Source organism: Brachyhypopomus gauderio, chromosome 7 (assembly GCF_052324685.1).
Source record: "Brachyhypopomus gauderio isolate BG-103 chromosome 7, BGAUD_0.2, whole genome shotgun sequence".
Taxonomy (NCBI): domain Eukaryota; kingdom Metazoa; phylum Chordata; class Actinopteri; order Gymnotiformes; family Hypopomidae; genus Brachyhypopomus; species Brachyhypopomus gauderio.
In genome coordinates, this window is record NC_135217.1 from 7924369 (window position 1) to 7943494 (window position 19126).

A 19126-nucleotide genomic window follows, 5' to 3' on the forward strand; every position below is an offset into this window, starting at 1 on the left:
GTCAATCAAACGCCTTGAGACATGGGCTTTGGTTGTTGTGTGTGTGTGTGTGTGTGTGTGTGTGTGTGTGTGTGTGTGTGTGTGTGCGCGCGTGCGTGCGCGCATCTGTGAGCTGCTCAGCCCACACAGCATGTGGGAATAGTACAATGGAAATGTCTCAAGCTGAATTTAAATTGTTCATATGTCCTTTAAAGAGAGTTTGTTTGTAACTGCAGCCCATTTTGCTGAGAATACAAGCGTTCACACACACACACACACTGTTTAGTATGTTTTAACTGATTGGTTACCCATGTCTACACACACACACACACACACACACACACACTGTTTTAGTATGTTTTGACTGATTGGTTTACCCATGTCTATACACACCCACACACACACACACACGCACGCACCCACATACACACACACACACACACACACACACACACAAACTATATTTGATGGGTTTCTGTAGGGATCCATATTTGAGCAAGGCCTCCTGTGAAGAGGTTGTGTTGTGGATGAGTTTGAACAACAGAACAAACAGAGATGAGAGATGAGGAGGTAGCTGTGGTCCAGATGGGCTCTGGCAGAGGTGACGCTCCAACAGGAAGACATGGCACCACGTCCCTCCCTCTGTCTGACCTTCTCTCTCTCTCTTTCTCTCTCTCTCTCTCTCTCTTTCTCCTTTTCTCTCTTCCTGTCTGTGACCTTCTCTCTCTCCTTCCATCTCTGTCACTCTCCGTCTAAAGCTGCGTTGACACAGCATGTAAACGTGGCCCGGACTCAATCTTTTTCTCCATATTTGACAACATTTGGGGGATTTGGGGAACTGCTAAAACAACACTGGATCATTTTCCATTCTGATTTGGGCCACTTTTACATGTAATGAAATCTGATATGTATCTGAAACGCAGCTCTGTCTGAACAGCTGAACAAGATGAATGACACGATTGTGCAATTGCATTTTCCTAGCCGTGTCATTATTGTGAACATTATTGTGAAGATTATCAAATAAACGAATCTGTTGTTCGTTTACTGTTCTTTGCTGGATATTTAATTTGTTTCCAAATAGGTTGCCGTTCTCCACTGCAGATTACCTTGAGCGTTATTTTTACTGTAGTGGATTTGTGTTGACAGTTTGAATGTTTACCTAGATGTGACGTTGCTTTGTGCACGCGGGTCAGTTTAACGGTGATGTGTCGCATTTTAAAAGGGTAACGCGAAGAGCCCAACAAAAGCGAAACATTTGAAACCACTTCAAGCTACTGTGTGAACCTAGCCAAAGTCTCGTGGTCCCACAGAGTTCATAGCTGAGGGAATGAAACCGGTGAACTCATTTTAACCCCAACCGTTGCTCTCCCGCTCTCTTTCAGGTCCTCTCCGGGTGGTGGTCCCCACCGAGTCCGTCTCGTCCTTCATGGGCGACACGGCGCTGCTGCGCTGCGAGGTGACGGGCGAGCCCATGCCCGCGGTGCGCTGGCAGAGGAACCGTGAAGACCTGCCCTCCACCTTCGACCTTGACAGCAGGGTGGTGGTGCTGCCCTCCGGCTCCCTGCAGGTCAGCAGGGTGCAGCCCCCGGACTCGGCCACCTACCGCTGCCTGGCGGAGAACCCGGCGAGTGCCCGCACGGGAACCGACGCCGAGCTGCGGGTGCTACCCGGTGAGCAGAGCCCCTCCCCCGCCGTCCCCTCCCATTGGTCCGTTCTTCCGTTTAAAATAAAACGTCACTCTTTTTGTCAAGGACCTCCATTTTATCACTTGCAAATTGGGTTTTTAAGCAGGTCCTACGTCTCTCCGTCTCCGCCTACGTTTGTGCAGGTGTAGCGCAAGACAGGTGTGCTCCATCAATCTGCAGCTCGTTACGGGCTGCTTAACGATCGCATTTTGCACCCGTCACTTGGGCGTAGCACGGCCTCCCTACAACCCCGCCGCCGTTCACGTCACGAGTGCCTCGTCGGGCCTCTGGAGCGTCGTTTAAGTTAGGAAGTCTTCTGCTGTCCAAGATCCTTTATGTCCACCACAGCCATAAAGCCATTTGGTGTTTGCCGAGATCCGAGCCGCCGGATTCAACTCATTGGCTATTTATTAAGCTCGGCCCTGAGCTGGAACAAGTGTGCTGGCGTAATGGTGCCGGGTGGGGTGGGGGGGTTTGGGATCTGAGCTTCTCCCTGGAACAGCTTGGTCTCCTTCCAGTGTGCGGTTCTGATCCTGGATGGCGGTGAGTGAATTCTGCCGCCCTGCTTGGCTGCGTCTAATGATCTGACAGCTGGTGGCCTGAACTGTGCATTCCCCCGATTCTCCGTGCCGCGCCCCGAGAATGTGTTACGCTGCAAACTTCGCACACATCCCACACACACACACACACACACACACACACACACACACACACACACACACACACGCTCTCTCTCTCAGAGCTGGCACTGGATCTGAGGTTTTCAGTTTGACTGCCACCTGGAAAAGTGGCATTGCTATTTAACTGAATAGTAGTCACTCACATGCTTGCGCACACACACACACACACACACACACACTATTTATATTGATATTTGGATTTTCCACACACCTCTATGAATGCAGATTTTGTTCTGACTTTCAAGATCTATAGTGGCCATTGACCAAGAACGGTCAGTTAAACATTAGAAATGCTGTTTCGTATCACCAAACAAATTCCTCACATTCGTAGCTCTTCTATATGTCCTACAACTGTCCAACCACAACACTTGGCATGACTACCAGCAATACAGGCAAATAACTGTACCTGGTTTTGTTTATTGAACAGGTTGCCACAGATTATAGGCATTTACTAATCAATTTACATAATTAATAACTCAATATGCCTTGTGCTGTGATTTGATGGGACCTGTCGGGTGTATACTCATAACTCATTAAGTTTTTAACACACACACACACACACACACACACACACACACACACACACACACACACACACACACACACACACACAAGGAGGAACAGAGGGAGAGAGAGCATTTAATTGGTTGCTGAAAGCTGACACTGGAAGCTGAGTCAGGTCCAAGCAGCAGGAGCGTCTGTGAGTGGACAGATATGTGGGTCAGCGTCTGGGTCTGACCTCACGTCTGATCAGTCTTGGCCTTGGTTCTGTCTGGCCCGGGATCTGGCTGGGAGACGCAATCAGAGAATGATCTCAATTGCAGGTATTGAAGTATAACTTCTGCCTCGGGGCTTGATAGCTATGAAGTTAAGGGACTCTCTAACGCACAGAGACCAAGAGAGAAACAGAGAAAACAGGAGAACGAGGGGGAGATCTTAGCCCTGAGGGTGGGAATCACCACCTTGTTTGCAGGTTGACGTGGCCTGGAGCGAGAACACACACACACACACACACACACACACACAGTTGGATGGGGAGTCTTGGCCCCACATGCTTTGGCCGCTTTGAGTCAAAAGAGCTAAAAGCGCCTACGCTCCTGGCCCAGTAATCATTGTACCACACAGAAGCCAAGAAGCAAATCTTTGTTAGCACTTTGGACAGGAGGAGCAGACCTACAAGATCGACCTCCCAGCACGTTTGACTGGGAAGCTAAGCTACCCAGTACAGAAAACGGTCTACTTAATTTGCGGCAGGCCACGGAGGCCTGGCTGCTACTACCAGCAGCTAGCAACCAGAAATATTCTACCAACCACTATGTTGTAAACAACCTCTGATTGTTTTGAACAGCTCAGTCATGCTTGGAACCGTGATGAGTCTGATCTGGAGGAAGTGTGCTTGGTCCGTGTTCTGAGGGGTTATTGCTTGGTGAAGACTGGCGGGTGACCTTGAGGGCAGCAGTGATCAGCAGTACAGCTGAGACATCCATGTGTCCATTAGCAAGAGAGACAAGCCCAGCAAAGCTCACACATTAGCCAAGGGTGTATTAGCACCAAAAAACGAGCGGTTTGTGAGCCTTTGCATGGAAATGTAATAATGTAATGCAATGTAGTAATAATAATAATAATAATAATAATAATAATAATAATAATAATAATATTTTAATCTTTTTAAATGTTTTTTTTTTCCATTTTGAGGTAAAAAATTAATTTATGAAATTTAATTAAACCCTCAGACAACCACATGTAGGCCAGAATAAACAAGTAAACATGTCCTTTACATGTAATGTTTTGCATGTTGTGTGTTCTGCAGAGCCAGGAGTTGTGAGGAATCTGGTGTTCCTCCAGAGGCCTGTGAAGGTCACTGCTCTACAGGGCACAGACGCTGTGCTAGAATGTTCTGCCTCTGGCTACCCCACCCCCACCTTCTACTGGATGAGAGGCAGCGAGACCATCCAGATCAGGTGAGCTTGTGTGTGTGTGTGTGTGTGTGTGTGTGTGTGTGTGTGTGTGTGTGTGTGTGTGTGTGTGTGTGTGTGTATGGGAGATGGCAACAGAAAAAGATATGTTTTAGTTTGGCCATTTGGACTGTTTCCTGAGTACCAGTCCAGTCTTTCTCTAAGTGAACACCCTATTGTCTGTCTAGTAAATGTTCTCTCTTACCTTACTCTCCTTTTCTCTCTCCTTATTCTCTCTGTTTTCTCTCTCTCTCTCTCTCTCTCTCTGTTTTCTCTCTCTCTCTCTCTCTCTGTTTTCTCTGCCTCTCTTGCAGATCGAGGAAGTACACTCTTCTGGGAGGCAGCAACCTCCTGATAAGCAGTGTAACAGATGATGATTCTGGAGCCTACAGCTGTGTAGCATATAACAGGAACGAGAACATAACTGCCCCGTGCGAGCTCTCCGTACTAGGTGAGTGTCCTCGACGTCCGTTTCTCGCCGCTCGATAGCTGGTATTACACCTGCAGGGCAGCCAAACACCCACCTAAACATGCACTGCTCCCTGGGTGTGGTGTCTGTGAGGCGCCTCTGGCTGCCAGGGCCCTCAGTGAGATGAACAGCCTTGGCGGACTGATCTGAGGTCAGTTTCCTGCTTCCTGTGTGGGACTCCTGGAGCCTGCAGGCTGCAGACGTGAACTTGTTAACGTTCCTCTGGAGGAAGCTGCTCGTGGGCTGGGGGTTGTTTAATGCCTGTTGACGGCTTCCTTAATAAAATACTCACCGCGGGCTGTTTTGAGTTGGCAGTATTGACACCTGAAGGGAGATCTGGGCTTTGCTGCTCTCAGCCTCCCAGGGCAGCGCGTTGATTTCCCTGAACTAGCTGTCTGATGGCCGCCTGTTCACACTCTCACAGTAGTGCAGCACACTCTCACAGTAGTGCAGCACACTCTCACAGTAGTGCAACGCACTCTCACAGTAGTGCAACGCACTCTCAATAGTGCAACGCACTCTCAATAGTGCAGCGCACCCTCACAGTAGTGCAGCGCACCCTCACAGTAGTGCAGCGCACCCTCACAGTAGTGCAGCGCACCCTCACAGTAGTGCACTCTCACAGTAGTGCAACCTCACAGTAGCGCACTCTCACAGTAGCGCACTCTCACAGTAGCGCACCCTCACAGTAGCGCACCCTCACAGTAGTGCAGCGCACTCTCACAGTAGTGCAGCGCACTCTCACAGTAGTGCACTCTCACAGTAGTGCACCCTCACAGTAGTGCAGCACACTCTCACAGTGTATCCTTGCGTTCATGCCATCATGTAATACAACAGTAATATCTGAGAGATATTGACAATGTAGTGAAGAACACAGGATCACAGTACACAGAAACAGTGAAGGACACTGTCCGAAACACTCTTGTTTCTCTGGAGACCTCACACTGTGGCTTGTACAAACCCCAACCTCTATTGATCCTGTCCTCAGAGCTCGTTCCTGTGTTGCCATGATTAGTGTTGTCTTTACATCCTGGCCTTTTCCAGCCACCGCTATGATTTCTCCATATCGGCTCCTTCCACGTTTTGTCAGAGGTACATACTGTGTACTTCATCTTCCCATGATGGTTCCTGCTCCTCCTCGTTCCTGCTGTCTGAGGCACCAGGGTCTTCATCACTTGAGGCCATCTTCCACATGTATTCCTGGATCTTCATGATTCCCATTTGCTTGTGGGGTTTCAAGCTACTTGTTGCAGCCCGCGATCTGGTTAAAAAGATCCTGAAGAATTTTACCTGATACAGTCATGCCAATAAAGCTACTATGAATTGAACTGATTTAACAACGAGGGAGAGGGTGGTGAAAACGGCAGTGTAGGACACTTTTCCCCCAGTATTCTAGGAAGCTGTTTGTTGTATATCTTCAGTGTACGGTTCTAGATACCTGGGTGGGTGGGTGAGCTTGTCCTTGACTAATACTACAGCCCTCTTGTCAACACACAGGATTTCAGGCTCCCTGTTCATTTTCAGTTAAGCATGCCAAATCTACTTAGTTCCCCTTTGCAGGGGGCCCTTCTGGCAGGAGGCTTTTATTCCAATTAATCCAATTATCCGCGGGCGGCAGGATGTTGAGAATATGCCACCTGACTCCACTCTCAGGACCCATCCGTGTTTTTTTTTAAATGTCAAACGTGAAAATCTTATTATGCAGACCTTAAAGTTTTTTTTTTTTGCATATGTTAATCGCGCTGGGTTTGGTCCAGTCTAGCGATTCGGTCCAGATACGGGGTGGTTTTGCATCTCTTGCTGTTACCTAGGGAACATCTGTTATATCCACTTCAGTGTAGCTGGATAAGTCCTCTGTACCGAAGCGTACGAGGTGTTTATACCCAGCTGGGCTGCCCGCAGGAAGAGCCCCAGGGTTATCTACCGAGGACACGCGGATGTTGACTGACGCAGCGGTGGCCCGCGGAGCCGTCTCGAGTGTCCACCCCGTCCCTTTCATCCTCGGGGTTGTGTCCTGAGCCTGCAGCGTCCGAGCCGTGGCGGGATGAAGCTCACACGGCGAGCGTCTGTCGGCGCGTGCAGGATTCAGGGAGATTACAGCACAGACCCGTCGCTTAGGACGCGCAGACGGCACGCGCTGGTCCACAGCCCTCGCCCGACGCCATCACTGCCGTGTATTACAAGCTTCTCCGCCGATTAAATGGCACGTTAGCGTAGAGGGAGAGTGTAGGACTGTACACACACTCGCGCACACATACACGAACGGAAGGAAAAGCGTATCTGGGCTCTCCACCGAGGTTCTGTACTGAAGGACGTGTTGGTGGGAGGGGGGCGGCGTGAGAGGGTTGAAGGCAAGACTCAGGACCTTTCCCACACACACACACACACACACACACACACACACACACACACACACACACACACACACTCTGAGACACTGGGGAAGATGGATGTGGCTTCCATAATGGGATTTGGAGGAAAGAGAGAACTGGACACAGATGGACATACCACACAAGCCTCTCCCTCCCTCTCTCTCTCTCTGTTTATCTATCTATATATCTGTGTGTGTGTGTGTGTGTGTGTGTGTGTGTGTGTGTGTGTGTGTGTGTGTGTGTGTGTGTGTAAATACTTATGTTCCTGAATTGAAACTGGTTAGTATGCTGCTAGGGTGTGATCAGAAGAAGCAGTTTGCATGCGTGGTGCTCTTCTGTTTACACAGCCTTCATGGGCTTGTGATGGGGTTCAGCACCCCACTTAAAGTGGGCTTAGATCCACACGCATACACACACGCCAACATACACATATACCCTGGCCTGTGTCTATATAAACGTGTGTGTGTGTGTGTACACATATACATAAACAGGCATATGCACTTACAAACACCCCCACACACTCTGTCCTTTTGTATTATAATCCATATCATGCTGAAAACAGTGTATGCTCAGGATTAGAATAGTAAAAGAGACGCTGTCGCTATGGTGAAAGGGGCGTCACAAAAGCAAGGATGATGTAGCATTTCTGGTTATATTGCAACATTCATGCCTAATGTTGCAATGAAATGCATTAAAATACATGCTACACACAGGCACGTGTGCATAAATACATGGGTATACCACAGCCTAATAATTGTGCAAACCGCGTATGCGTGCGTGTGTGTGTTGGGAAGAGGGAGAAAAACGACAGAACGGCGCTGCAGGATGACCCATGACCTTTCCTCGGATCCGTCTGATCCCAGATCAGGCCTCTAAGAGACAGGCTATTTATCCGCCGCAGAGACGGCTGGAAGGGTCCGTGCTAGGGCAGGGCCACAGAGCTCTCTGTCACCGAGCACAGAACCGCACGGGTGTTGCTGTCTTCCTCCACTTGGAATTTATGACCTGAAAATATTGTGAAATTCAGCATACGGAGCTGACAACTGTAATATTAAAAAAGCTACAGTGTTTACCTGGGCTCAGATGCTGCACGCTGAATATGAAAGAGTCAAAAATGAAAAACGTGTGAAAAGGGAAGCGCTGACAGTCATGTAAAAATAACATGTTGAATGAAACGGGATATAAGAAACAGGTAATTTATTAAAGGAATGTCAGAGAGAGGGAGAGAGGGAGAGGGAGAGAGGGAGAGGGAGAGAGGGAGAGGGAGAGAGGGAGAGGGAGAGAGGGAGAGGGAGGGAGAGAGAGAGAGAGAGAGAGAGAGAGAGAGAGGCCAACACATGCAAGCCACAGTGCGGTGCAATCAGTATTCTCCATCAGACCCTGATTAAGACCTTGCTAAAATGACTTGACGTTTTTCAATGCTCCTCTCTTATGACGACATTGAGGCACAAGTTTGCTCTTGAGGAGGTGCAGTCGAGAGGGCGCAGCCATTATGGGTGCAGATGAGTTATAAATCACACATGTGTCCCTGCTACACTGCGCTGTGAGGTATTAGCATAGCTTATTTTCAGCTGCTGTTCATCTTTGTCCTCATATTTCAGCCCCAGCTGGACGGGAAAAGGGTTACGTAGTCTTACACGCCTGCTTTCTCACACTAAGGCTTCAAAGTTCAGCAAAGAGGTTCCTTCAAATCATCGCGAAATCAGAATCACGTGTCATCCGTTCCTATTATTTTTTGACCCTGACAAAATCTTATAGCGTACAGTTTCAGCCAAACAATGGTGTCTTATTCAGAGTTAGCCATGTTAGCGTTGCTTTCTTTATTTCATTTTTTTTTTCTATTTTTGCTCATTTCCACTCCCTAGTAACATCACATACCACCCTGTATTACATTTTCGTACAGCATAAATCATTCTCTGAGCCAAACGTGTTGTCTTTTGATGTGTCAGTGGCATTGATTGTCTGGGTAGGGAATGCTGTGTGTGGGCCAGGCGGTGTGGGCAAGCCTTCTCTGAGAGCTGTGATTGCTCTGGGCAGGTCTCGGCTGGTTAATTTGGCAGTGGGGGTCTTACTGAAGCCATACATGAAGTCTGTACTCACCAGGGGAGTCTGGCTAACAGCCTGCTGCCTGGGACTGCTTCATCCACAATAGCAGCCAAGATGAGGAATGGACACATTGTGTGGGGGGAGGGGGCGTTGGTTGGTCTGATTACTTGGTGACTGTCATTGTCATATCTGTCTTACTGTAAAAACAGAGAGAGAGAGAGACATGGACCAGCACACACAGACGTCAGGGAACTACCCACCTATGCTTGGCGGTTTCATGTTCCTACTTATCATACCCATGAAACAACCACCTGAGATCATACAAAACCAAGTGACATATAGTAACATACTAGTCGCGGCAACAAAAATCAAAGCAAAGGAGGCCATGGCAACCAGTGGTCTTGCTGTTTTGTGTTTTCTTGCTCTTTTCTCACTACTCTGTTTGAGCTGTTTGAGCTTCGTTTGAGCTTCGAATGGTTTGAGCTTCGAATGGTGTAAAAACGAATTTCTCTGGATGGACCACAGACTAATGGCTAATGAGATGCTAATGGCAAAACAAAAAGAACATCATCATCAGACAACTTCCTGGGCACTTAACACATATTTTCTGCACCATCCACTAAAATGGATGTCTGGAACATTGGAAACAAGCTGATGTTGTTTGACTGCAACATCACAGCAAAATCACCAAGTCACTGTGGAGTTTTACCGTAACCGTTCCTGTCTGAGCTTTGTGTTTCTGCTTTTCAGAAATCACATTAATAATAAAGCAAGCAGGGCTAGTTAGCTACCTGTCAATTAGAAATGTAGCTAACGTGGCAGTGGTTTTGAATCCTGTCAGATCCCACTGATGTTTATCTGTGTTTTTTCATGGCCTTGGTCTAATTGTTTCATTTTAGCTCGCTTTTCCTCATTTGATATTTTCTGTTTACTCGTCTTTGCCATGTATGTTGTTATTGGCAAAGGGGGACGTGCAAGTTTTTTATTGGTGTTTATCCAACATTATTTTTGCAACGTTCCCAAAGCCGTTCACCAAGTATACTTGACTGAGTGAGAGCGTGCGTGTGCACTAAGTGATTGACACCCCATAAGACTCCATTAAAGACACTGATTTTTATTTTCCACAAAAGTGTCATTAATACCATCTCTTTATCTTGTCATATTGTTTGCATTTCTGTCAGCAAAATATAACAAAGGGTTACCTACTATGACAAGTAGCCTAAAGTTATGTTTATTCAAGTCACCTACTACTGCTTTAACTGTGAAGTTAATTATAACATTACGTGTCTTGTGTTCTTGTTGGTCCTGCAATTTTTGAACATAAACAGGACAAGGAGACTTTTTCTGAAGTCAAATATGGATGAAACGGACAATGTGACAGACTCCATTCGCAGCAGATGCTAATGAACGCCAGCAAGTATCTTTTTTTTGCGGAAACATATTAATTCAAGTTAGCTAGTTAGATAGCTACCGTATGTATGAACTTTAAATCGGGATGATAACTAGTTGAATTCCATTTGAGGCTGCAAGACAGAGAAGGCCACATGAAGAATATACCAGACAGCTTGAACCGTCTCTACTTTGCTTACTGTCAGAAAAGGTCCCCAGAGGATGCTGTGAATACTGCTATACACGTAGCACATTTGGAGACCAAGAACAGTTATGTGAGAATTGAATCTGACAGAAAAAAAAACTGACATGAAACTGGCAAAAAGCTCCACCAGCTTGAACTGTCTACCCTCTGCAAGTGGGTCCTGGACTTCTTCACAGTCTTGGTCTGCCAGAAACAGGAACCGTACATCCAGCACTTCAACCACAAGCACAGAACTATTTAGGGCTGTGTGCTGAGTCCACCTGTCTTCACATATGACTGTGTTGTCTCCCAGTCCTGGAGATTAGACAGCAAATAGAATGGAGACGGTACCAGGACAATCTTTCCTTACATACCAGCATGACTAAGGAAATGATGGTTGGTCCAAGGAGGAGGAGGGTACAACACTACACATTGGTGAGGTGGAGACAGTGAACACCTCGGCGTTCACAACGTTCTCACCAGAAGATGAACACCTCAGCATTCACATCAGCAAAGATCTCATCAGATCACTGATAAGTGAATCACTTGAGCTTCCTGAGAAGGCCAAAGACGTTTAGCATGGCACATCAAATTCTCTGCAACACCTATAGAGATACAATCAAGAACATTATCACCAGTGACTTCATAGTCTGGTATACAAAGCGTTCTTTCCATCACTGGGGGACATGTACTACACCAGGGTCTTCAGAAGATCACAGAGTATCATCAAGGCCTTTCCAAAATGGAGATGTCACAGGAGTGTGAAATAAAGAACCACCACACCCAGGAACAGATTTTATGCACAGCAGTGTTAATTTTGACAGCAATTTTTGATTTAGTTTTAGTCTTAGTCTTTTGACTAAAATGTAATTTAGTTTGTCATAATTTGTTTTTAGTCTTAGTCTAGTTTTAGTCGACTAACTATCATTAGAATGTAGTCGACTAATTATCAAAAGAATTTAGTTGACTAAAATATAAATGGTGGAATAGTCATTATATACACTTGCACAAAATGAAACATTTATTAACCAGTTACAGAATATTATTGTTTATATGTGCAATATATACAAAAACAAATTTCCAAACAACTTTATTGATCTGAACTTAGTGATGACCAGTAGGCCCGCTCTACCTGAAAACATATGGAGTTAGTTATGAACAATAGATATTACGTTCTATATAAAACTGGGTGCCGTAAAAACAATGCCATAGCCCGCAGATGTCGTTTCATTTGTCGTATTTTTCCCGACATCATTGTCCCACATGGTTTACACACCATCATCTTTTTCTCAAAGTCAAAGGAGAAATGTGTCCATATATCGCCTCTTATCTTTCTCCCTGCTGACATTGTCCAGTTAACTTCGAGTTGAATTTCATGAGTGGCCAGTTCACAGGCTGGTATGGTCTTCCCCGGTTCTGTGCGATGTGAAGACGTTAGTACTGATTGGACGGTTACCGGTTTGTACTGCCTCTCCGTGTACGCTAAAGTTGGATCTCTTAACTTATCCCTACCTTTCTCAAAACTAAATCAGGTCTGATTGGATGTCGTCGCTGGCCAATATTTTCGTCTCGTTTTTATTCGTTGACGAAAATATCCATTAATTTCATCATAGTTTTTATCCCTTCATATAATTTTTATTTAGTTGTCTCGTTTTCGTCATGAAAAAAAAGTTCGATGACAAATTATTCGTCAACGAAATTAACACTGATGCACAGGCCATCAGACTTGTGAACAACCACCAATCAAGCAAGACTCCTACCTGTCCAAGTGTGTGAGGCACCCCTACCCAACATTGAATCTTAAAACATCCAAAAAACTTTGTTGTGCAAGTCAGAACATATCGGTTCATAATTAACTACGTGAGACACAGTACCAGTGTTATTCAGCTTGAAAGGAAAAATAGTATTTCATTTTCAATGCTAACTACCACTGGGACCAATGAGTTTTTCCCACGATTGCAATGCCTCCTTCATCTCACAGTATGATTTGAAGTATTCTGACAAATTGTATTGGGAATAAAATTTTTAAATGCATATTAAATTCTTTCTGTTTGCTTTTCACTGATATTTCATAACTATTATTCAGCAATATGCTATTATTTCCTTTGGATTATCTGTTACTGATTTTGTTGAAAATGCCTTTGATCAGAACTTGGGTATGAGATGTTGACAGGCATAGCAACAGTAACCAAGGGAGTAGGATTTAGCAAAAGGTAAATTGGCAGCAACATTGCAACAGGTCATTTGTGTGTAAATGGACAGGAAACGTGCCATTCAGTAATACAAAGCAATGTCATCTGTGAGAACGCTGGGAACAGTAACCTCGTTAAGCATTTGGAGTAATAGCAAAAAAACATACTGTTTATATGTACGCTTTGTGCTTATGTTTACTGTGTCCATGATGAAGATTAGACTTTCATAGTAGGTAAGCTAAAATTTCATACAATACCGCAAATGATTAAAAACAATATATGTATCAATAGTAGTAGGCCCAACATCTCAAAGTAATTTTTTAAATAAAAAAAAGTAGGTTATATAATGGCATTGGCCTGCAATGGTGTTACTCTCGAGCATTTTTTATTTTAGTTTTATAGCAGGTTTGCTATTGATTAAAAATGTTTTTAGATGGATGATTATGCTTAATTCCACAGACCTATGTATTTTGTGTACAAATTGTTTCTTGTAAATGCATGTAACGTTTATATGAGTAATTATGAGTAATGTTAACAAAACCTGCTGTTTCTGCTCCCCACAATGACTGGGATATTTGTGGAGTCTGTTAGACTCTTCTGCTTTTTGGCAGTTTTGTCTACTAGTTACCTCCATAGTTAGCAGTGTCTCACTGACCACTTTTCCCTGTTCCAAAAGCCCTACCCAATTTCCCTACATTAACGTCCTTTTATTTTAATGGACATACTTTTGCTGCCTCGCCAAATACAGATGTGAATAGTGAATACACATACGGGGCTCTTTACACATCGCAACTGCCTACACGTAGAATGTGTGCTCTATAGGCGCTGATTTTCTGAAGCATATCTCTGAATAGGCCACTTACCAGATTATACACATGCTATTAGATTGGGATTATAGCATTAGCTATAATGGATTTATGATTAGAATAGATTTGCATTTCCATAATGCCTGAGATTATTGGTTGCAGCTTTATGGAGTTCTGGTTGCTGTTTGTGCTTTTTGTAAATCAAGTTACACATAGATGCACATTTCTGGTTTGTGGAGTGCCACCTTAGAATAAGACAAAGGCAGTTAGTTCCCATGATGATGAGGATGTTTGTGGTGTAATCTGAAGCTACTGCAAAGAGCGGTAGTCTACAAAACACCATCTTCTGTCTGGGCAAAAACATACTTGATATGCACATTGATTCAGCGTAGCTGTGGCTTAGAATCAACATTATAATGAACGAGGAATCAGTGGGAGGCGTTTTTGGAACGTTTAGGAACGACTCTGAATAGCACCACGAGGGGGCTGGAGGAAGGCGTTAGTTTCCTCGGAGAGCTAGCGCCTGTGCAGCGTGATCGATCCACGGCGCCACGTGCACTGTTACAAGAGTCGTGCCGCGTTTGCTAAACGGCGTCCTAATGGAGTCAGCAGCGTGGCCTTCCTGGCGACCCCACGTCAGACTGATGTCTGCGACACGCTTATCTGCCGGCTCCGCCATCTTGGCGCATCTGGCCGCCGTCCGTCCGGCTGCAGGACCGCCCCCGGCTACGATTTGGATAATGAATGTTTGTTATTTCCGATAATAATGACTTCAGTGATGCTCATTACGTTCTTTTAACAGCCCAATTAATTTACCAACGAAAATGTCAAAGGCGCTTCTATCCTCCTGTGTGTCTTCTCTCTGTCTCTCTCTGTCTGTCGCTCTCCCTGTCTGTTGCTCTCCCTCTGTATGTCTCTCTCTCTCTCTCTCTCTCTGTCTCTCTCTCTGTCTCTCTCTCCGTCTTTCTCCGTATCCACTTATTCTTATTTATTTTCTTTCCTCTCTCTCTCTTTCCTGTGCTGCTCATATGTGCATTTATACCTCTTTGATGTATGGATTCGGTGCATTGCATGAAGTTGGTATCGATCAGCCGGGGTGTGGAGCCCTGCGTGTGTGTGGCTCCTAACGGGGGGAGAGCGTTCGCCCACCACCGCCATCGTTCTCGCCGCAGCCGCCTCTCGTTAGCGAGCAGACAACGATCGTCTAAAAGCGCATCACCCTGCCATAATCCACCAAGAAACAACACGGGGCCAACGATGATTAATTACATGAGCCGGGCGGATTTATTGTCACCGTGTTAGCAAAATGTTTAGCAGGCGACAGGCACCTCCAGCAGCTCGCGGTTATGAATCACTTCATCATTAACTGCTGCGTTTATCAGGTTGTGTACATAGGAAATGACAGCAATCCCAAGGAGGTTTTTGAGAGTGGACGTCGGCTGTTTGATCGATGGAGGTGTCTGTGAAAAGGCTGTTTAAAAAGAGAAAAAGACCTGTCAAAACTTTGTGGGGGTTTTTTGATGCCGACTGTCAAGGCTGAAATTGTTGGACAGCTTCTCAGACCTTGGGCCCTGCTGGTTGTGGGTGAGAGACCAAGTCCTAGATAGACTGTAGAAGCTCCAGTGTTGAGAAGAAGCATCTTCTCTGTCTGCATGATGTGAGCTGCCCTGTCAGTGACCCATTCAGTAAAAGACTCTAAGAACCTGTCTGACTAAGAGAAATCCTTCACTTTAATCCGACTTTAATCGTAATTCAGGGAAGAGCAAAGAGCAGGACTCCTTCCAGACTCACCTGTAGTGGACGAAAGTGCTCTGAATGTGTGTGTGTTTGTGTGTGTGTGTGTGTGTGTGTGTGTGACTTCAGTAGCAGCTTCATAGAGACCCTGTCTAATCATAGTTCAACTGTATTCTCTTGCCTCCTGCAAACTAGCTGTTGTGGGGACTCTAGTGGCAGAAAAAACAGTGGTTAACGCCTGTGTGTTCAGGACCCATTGGCTCTGAGAGGCTGTGCCAGTGATGTTGGAGCTCGCTCTCTCTCTCTCTCTCTCTCTCTCTCTCTCTCTCTCTCTCTCTCTCTCTCTCTCTCTCTCTCTCTCTCTCTCTCTCTCTCTCTCTCTCTCTCTCTCTCTCTCTCTCACATAGTCAAGCACAGAAGAGAGTCTGGTACGCAGTGCTGCGTCGTGCACCATCGTAATAAACTGTCACATTCGTTCGGACGCTTTAAACCCAAACACGGTGCTGAACAGTTTGTTTGCCTTTAAAAACCATCCATTGAAAAACAATCCAGTGTTTTCCTGTGAAGATGGAGTTGGCAATAGATAACATCTTCAGACCTAAAAAAAAGTCAACAAACCCATGAGCTGAACTGTAGAACTCCCAAGAGTCGCATTAACTCACTCTAACTACTGCAGAACATTCACATTTGTTGTTCAACTCTTCACACTGAGTTTTAAGTGTCAGTGGAAATCAAAGCTTCTACTGTCCAGGACGCCACATAGTCAGCAGTAGCAGACTCACCGAGGCTGGGTAAGGAACACCAGTACAGCCAGTAGACCAGGGATCAGTAACCAGTACAGCCAGTAGACCAGAGATCCAGCACTGTCATTTTTAGCATGCATCTTTAGGGCGTTTTCACTATCTACTACTAGACAACTGAAACCCCCCCTGCTCCCTGCCCTCAAGCAGGTTGGTGTTGGCATTTCTTGAAATAACAGCTTTACATCCGTAGCTCTGAGTAACGTGTATTCCTGCTATGCATGCAGAATAAAGCTGCTTTTTCAAGATAAAGCTGCTCTTTTTCAATAAAACAAAGTCAGTTTTGTTAAAGTGAAATGGAAATAGAGCCGGCCGCAGCAGACCGGTCCGTTTAGGTTCACGAGGAGAGTGAACTTTGCAGGCGACTCGGTCCTCTTTAGCACCGTGGAGATCTCAGACCACTTGTTATTCACACAGCTCCTTTCACACTCAGACCCAATCTGTGTAGCAGTGAATTATGGGTAGTGTAGTCACCGCGCCCATGTTTTAATGCTGCTGTTATTTTGCCCTGCTACATTTACATGAAGCGGATGAAATGAGACAGTAAAAACAAAAGTGACATAAAAGACCCAAAACACGAAAGAGGACACAAGCGTGGAGGAGACTACCAATGCGTCCGCAGAACCACACGGTCCCACGCAAAACTTCATTTTTCTCAAGTTTATTATTTCTTTATTTTTGAGGTTGTTGCCATGTATCACTATAAACAAAATTCAAAAAAACATCAAACAGACCAGGCTGCTTTGCTTTCCCAGTGCAGGCATTAATGGAGACCACAATTAAGCAGACCAAACAACCACAAAGGACCCGTACTGATGGTACATCTGGAGGTGTTTTGGGGCCTATTTAACTGATGTTCAGTTGTTCGCATATGCAAAAGAATCCATGACTCACCACTTTTAAATGGTGTATTGACACGAACATGTAAATGCCCTAATGCCGTCTTTCAACTTTCAGTGTTCATTTATCAACTAGATTTGAATGAAGTGTTACACATTGTTACTGACATGACATATATTTGAAATAAGTGGTGTATGTATTAGTGGAGTTCATGCTTTTTCATCTTTAGCACTTAAGTCCCTGTCACCTGCACAGCTTTAAATGTTCTGATCCAACTCATTAGTTTGCCATCTAGCCTTCGTAATGAGGGCTGTGCATGACCTTATGGGTAATGTAGTTCTGGAGACTTAGTAATGATTAGCAAATGTAATGCTGTACATGAATGATGGTTTTATGAGTTGCATAAGGCAAAAATGAGGTCTTGAGAATCGTATTACATTCTACTGCATCAAAAATAGCAAAATAGAGTAAAAGTACTTTTTGATGGCAGTGACGCATCTTGCGGATATTAGATTCCTCTTTAAGAAACAAGGTCACCAACGCCCAGGGAAAAAATCACTTGTTAGATAGAAAAGTCGAATCCAGTGAGAAAGAGCATATTAAATGAACTTGATTGTTATTCTGATGCTGTTCACCAACAAACCGGAATAATTAGTTTGCGTTTTGCGGCATAATCCTTAATCCACTATGGAATAGTGGCCGTGTGTATGTTTGCTGTTCCCTCTCAATCCATTAATAATGCATTTCTGTTTGAAAGTGCAAATTGAAATCCGACTTAGTCATAACAAGCAGTGTGCCCTGTATTTACAGAGCTCTGCTGTGTTTACACAGCCCTCAGGCGAGTGTGATGGGGTCCAGCACCCTACTTAGATGCATACACACACACACACGCACACGCTCGCAGACGGAGTCTGGAGGTCACGGGCTGCTGAAAAAGTCCCCAGTGGTGTGACAGGCTATCACTGAGGCCCCTGGAGACCCTCTTATACACACAGACAGGCGTGCATGCATGCGCACACACACACCAGATGTTTATTCAAATCAGCGGTGTGAGGATTTTTGCATTTGAATGGGAAGGGGACCGAGTCATTAAGATCAGCTTGTATGAAATGGACATTGGCTCCTGCAGGCTTTTTGTCATGCTAATCACCTTCTCTGGATGCCGCACGCACGCACGCTCGCACGCACGTGTGCTCACCTGACGCGTGTCTTCTCCGTCTTACCTTCCTCGTGTCCTTTTTGGACTTCTCCCTTCTCTCCCTGTGCTCCTGTGCCGCTCTCCACGTGATCTGCTGTCGTCACGTGATCTGCTGTCGTCACGTGATCTGCTGTCGTCACGTGATCTGCTGTCGTCACGTGATCTGCTGTCGTCACGTGATCTGCTGTCGTCACGTGATCTGCTGTCGTCACGTGATCTGCTGTCGTCACGTGATCCGCTGTCGTCTGGTGCGTCACGTGATCTGCTGTCATCACATGATCCGCTGTCGTCTGCTGTCGTCACATGATCTGCTGAGTCACGTGATCCGCTCCACTCGCCGCCATTCCCCCGCTGCCCCTGTCAACAGCGCAAGGCTAGTGTTTCTACAGCTGTGTGCCACTCAGACACATTGACTCATCACTTGATTATTCAACGTATTGCATCCATACCGTTTGAACCCTTTGCAGTCGGTGTTTGAGCGTCTACCCCCGGTGGTAGAGGAGGAGACTGCAGTTTAATGGAAATCGTTAGCATTTAATTAGTGCAATACACCACTGACCACAGCAGCGGCACAGCTAATGACATATCGATGCTGGTGTGTAAGACACCCCCCCCAGCGGTGATGAGAGGCACAGAGAAACCAAGCCCTCTTAGACCGCAACACTTCCTCTCGGAGGACGTGTGTGTTGCCTGATTGCTCAGAGCGGAGTCGGGACGGAGTCCGGAGTTTGGCTGGAGGCGTAGGCGGGGATCAACCTCGGACGTCTGTTCGCCGGACATACTCTAAGAGGCTGCTA

At 45.8% G+C, this 19126-nt stretch overlaps 1 protein-coding gene across 1 annotated transcript in view; it reads left to right on the forward strand.

Moving 5' to 3' along the window:
- The first annotated feature begins 1358 nt into the window (after positions 1–1358).
- dcc (DCC netrin 1 receptor) overlaps positions 1359–19126 on the forward strand; it is a 111378-nt gene continuing 93610 nt past the window's right edge. The window contains exons 1-3 of the mRNA XM_077011378.1: positions 1359–1649; positions 4155–4305; positions 4614–4750. Coding sequence (XP_076867493.1) covers positions 1406–1649; positions 4155–4305; positions 4614–4750 — 532 coding nt within the window. The 5' untranslated portion in view covers positions 1359–1405. The remainder of the gene's footprint in view (positions 1650–4154; positions 4306–4613; positions 4751–19126) is intronic.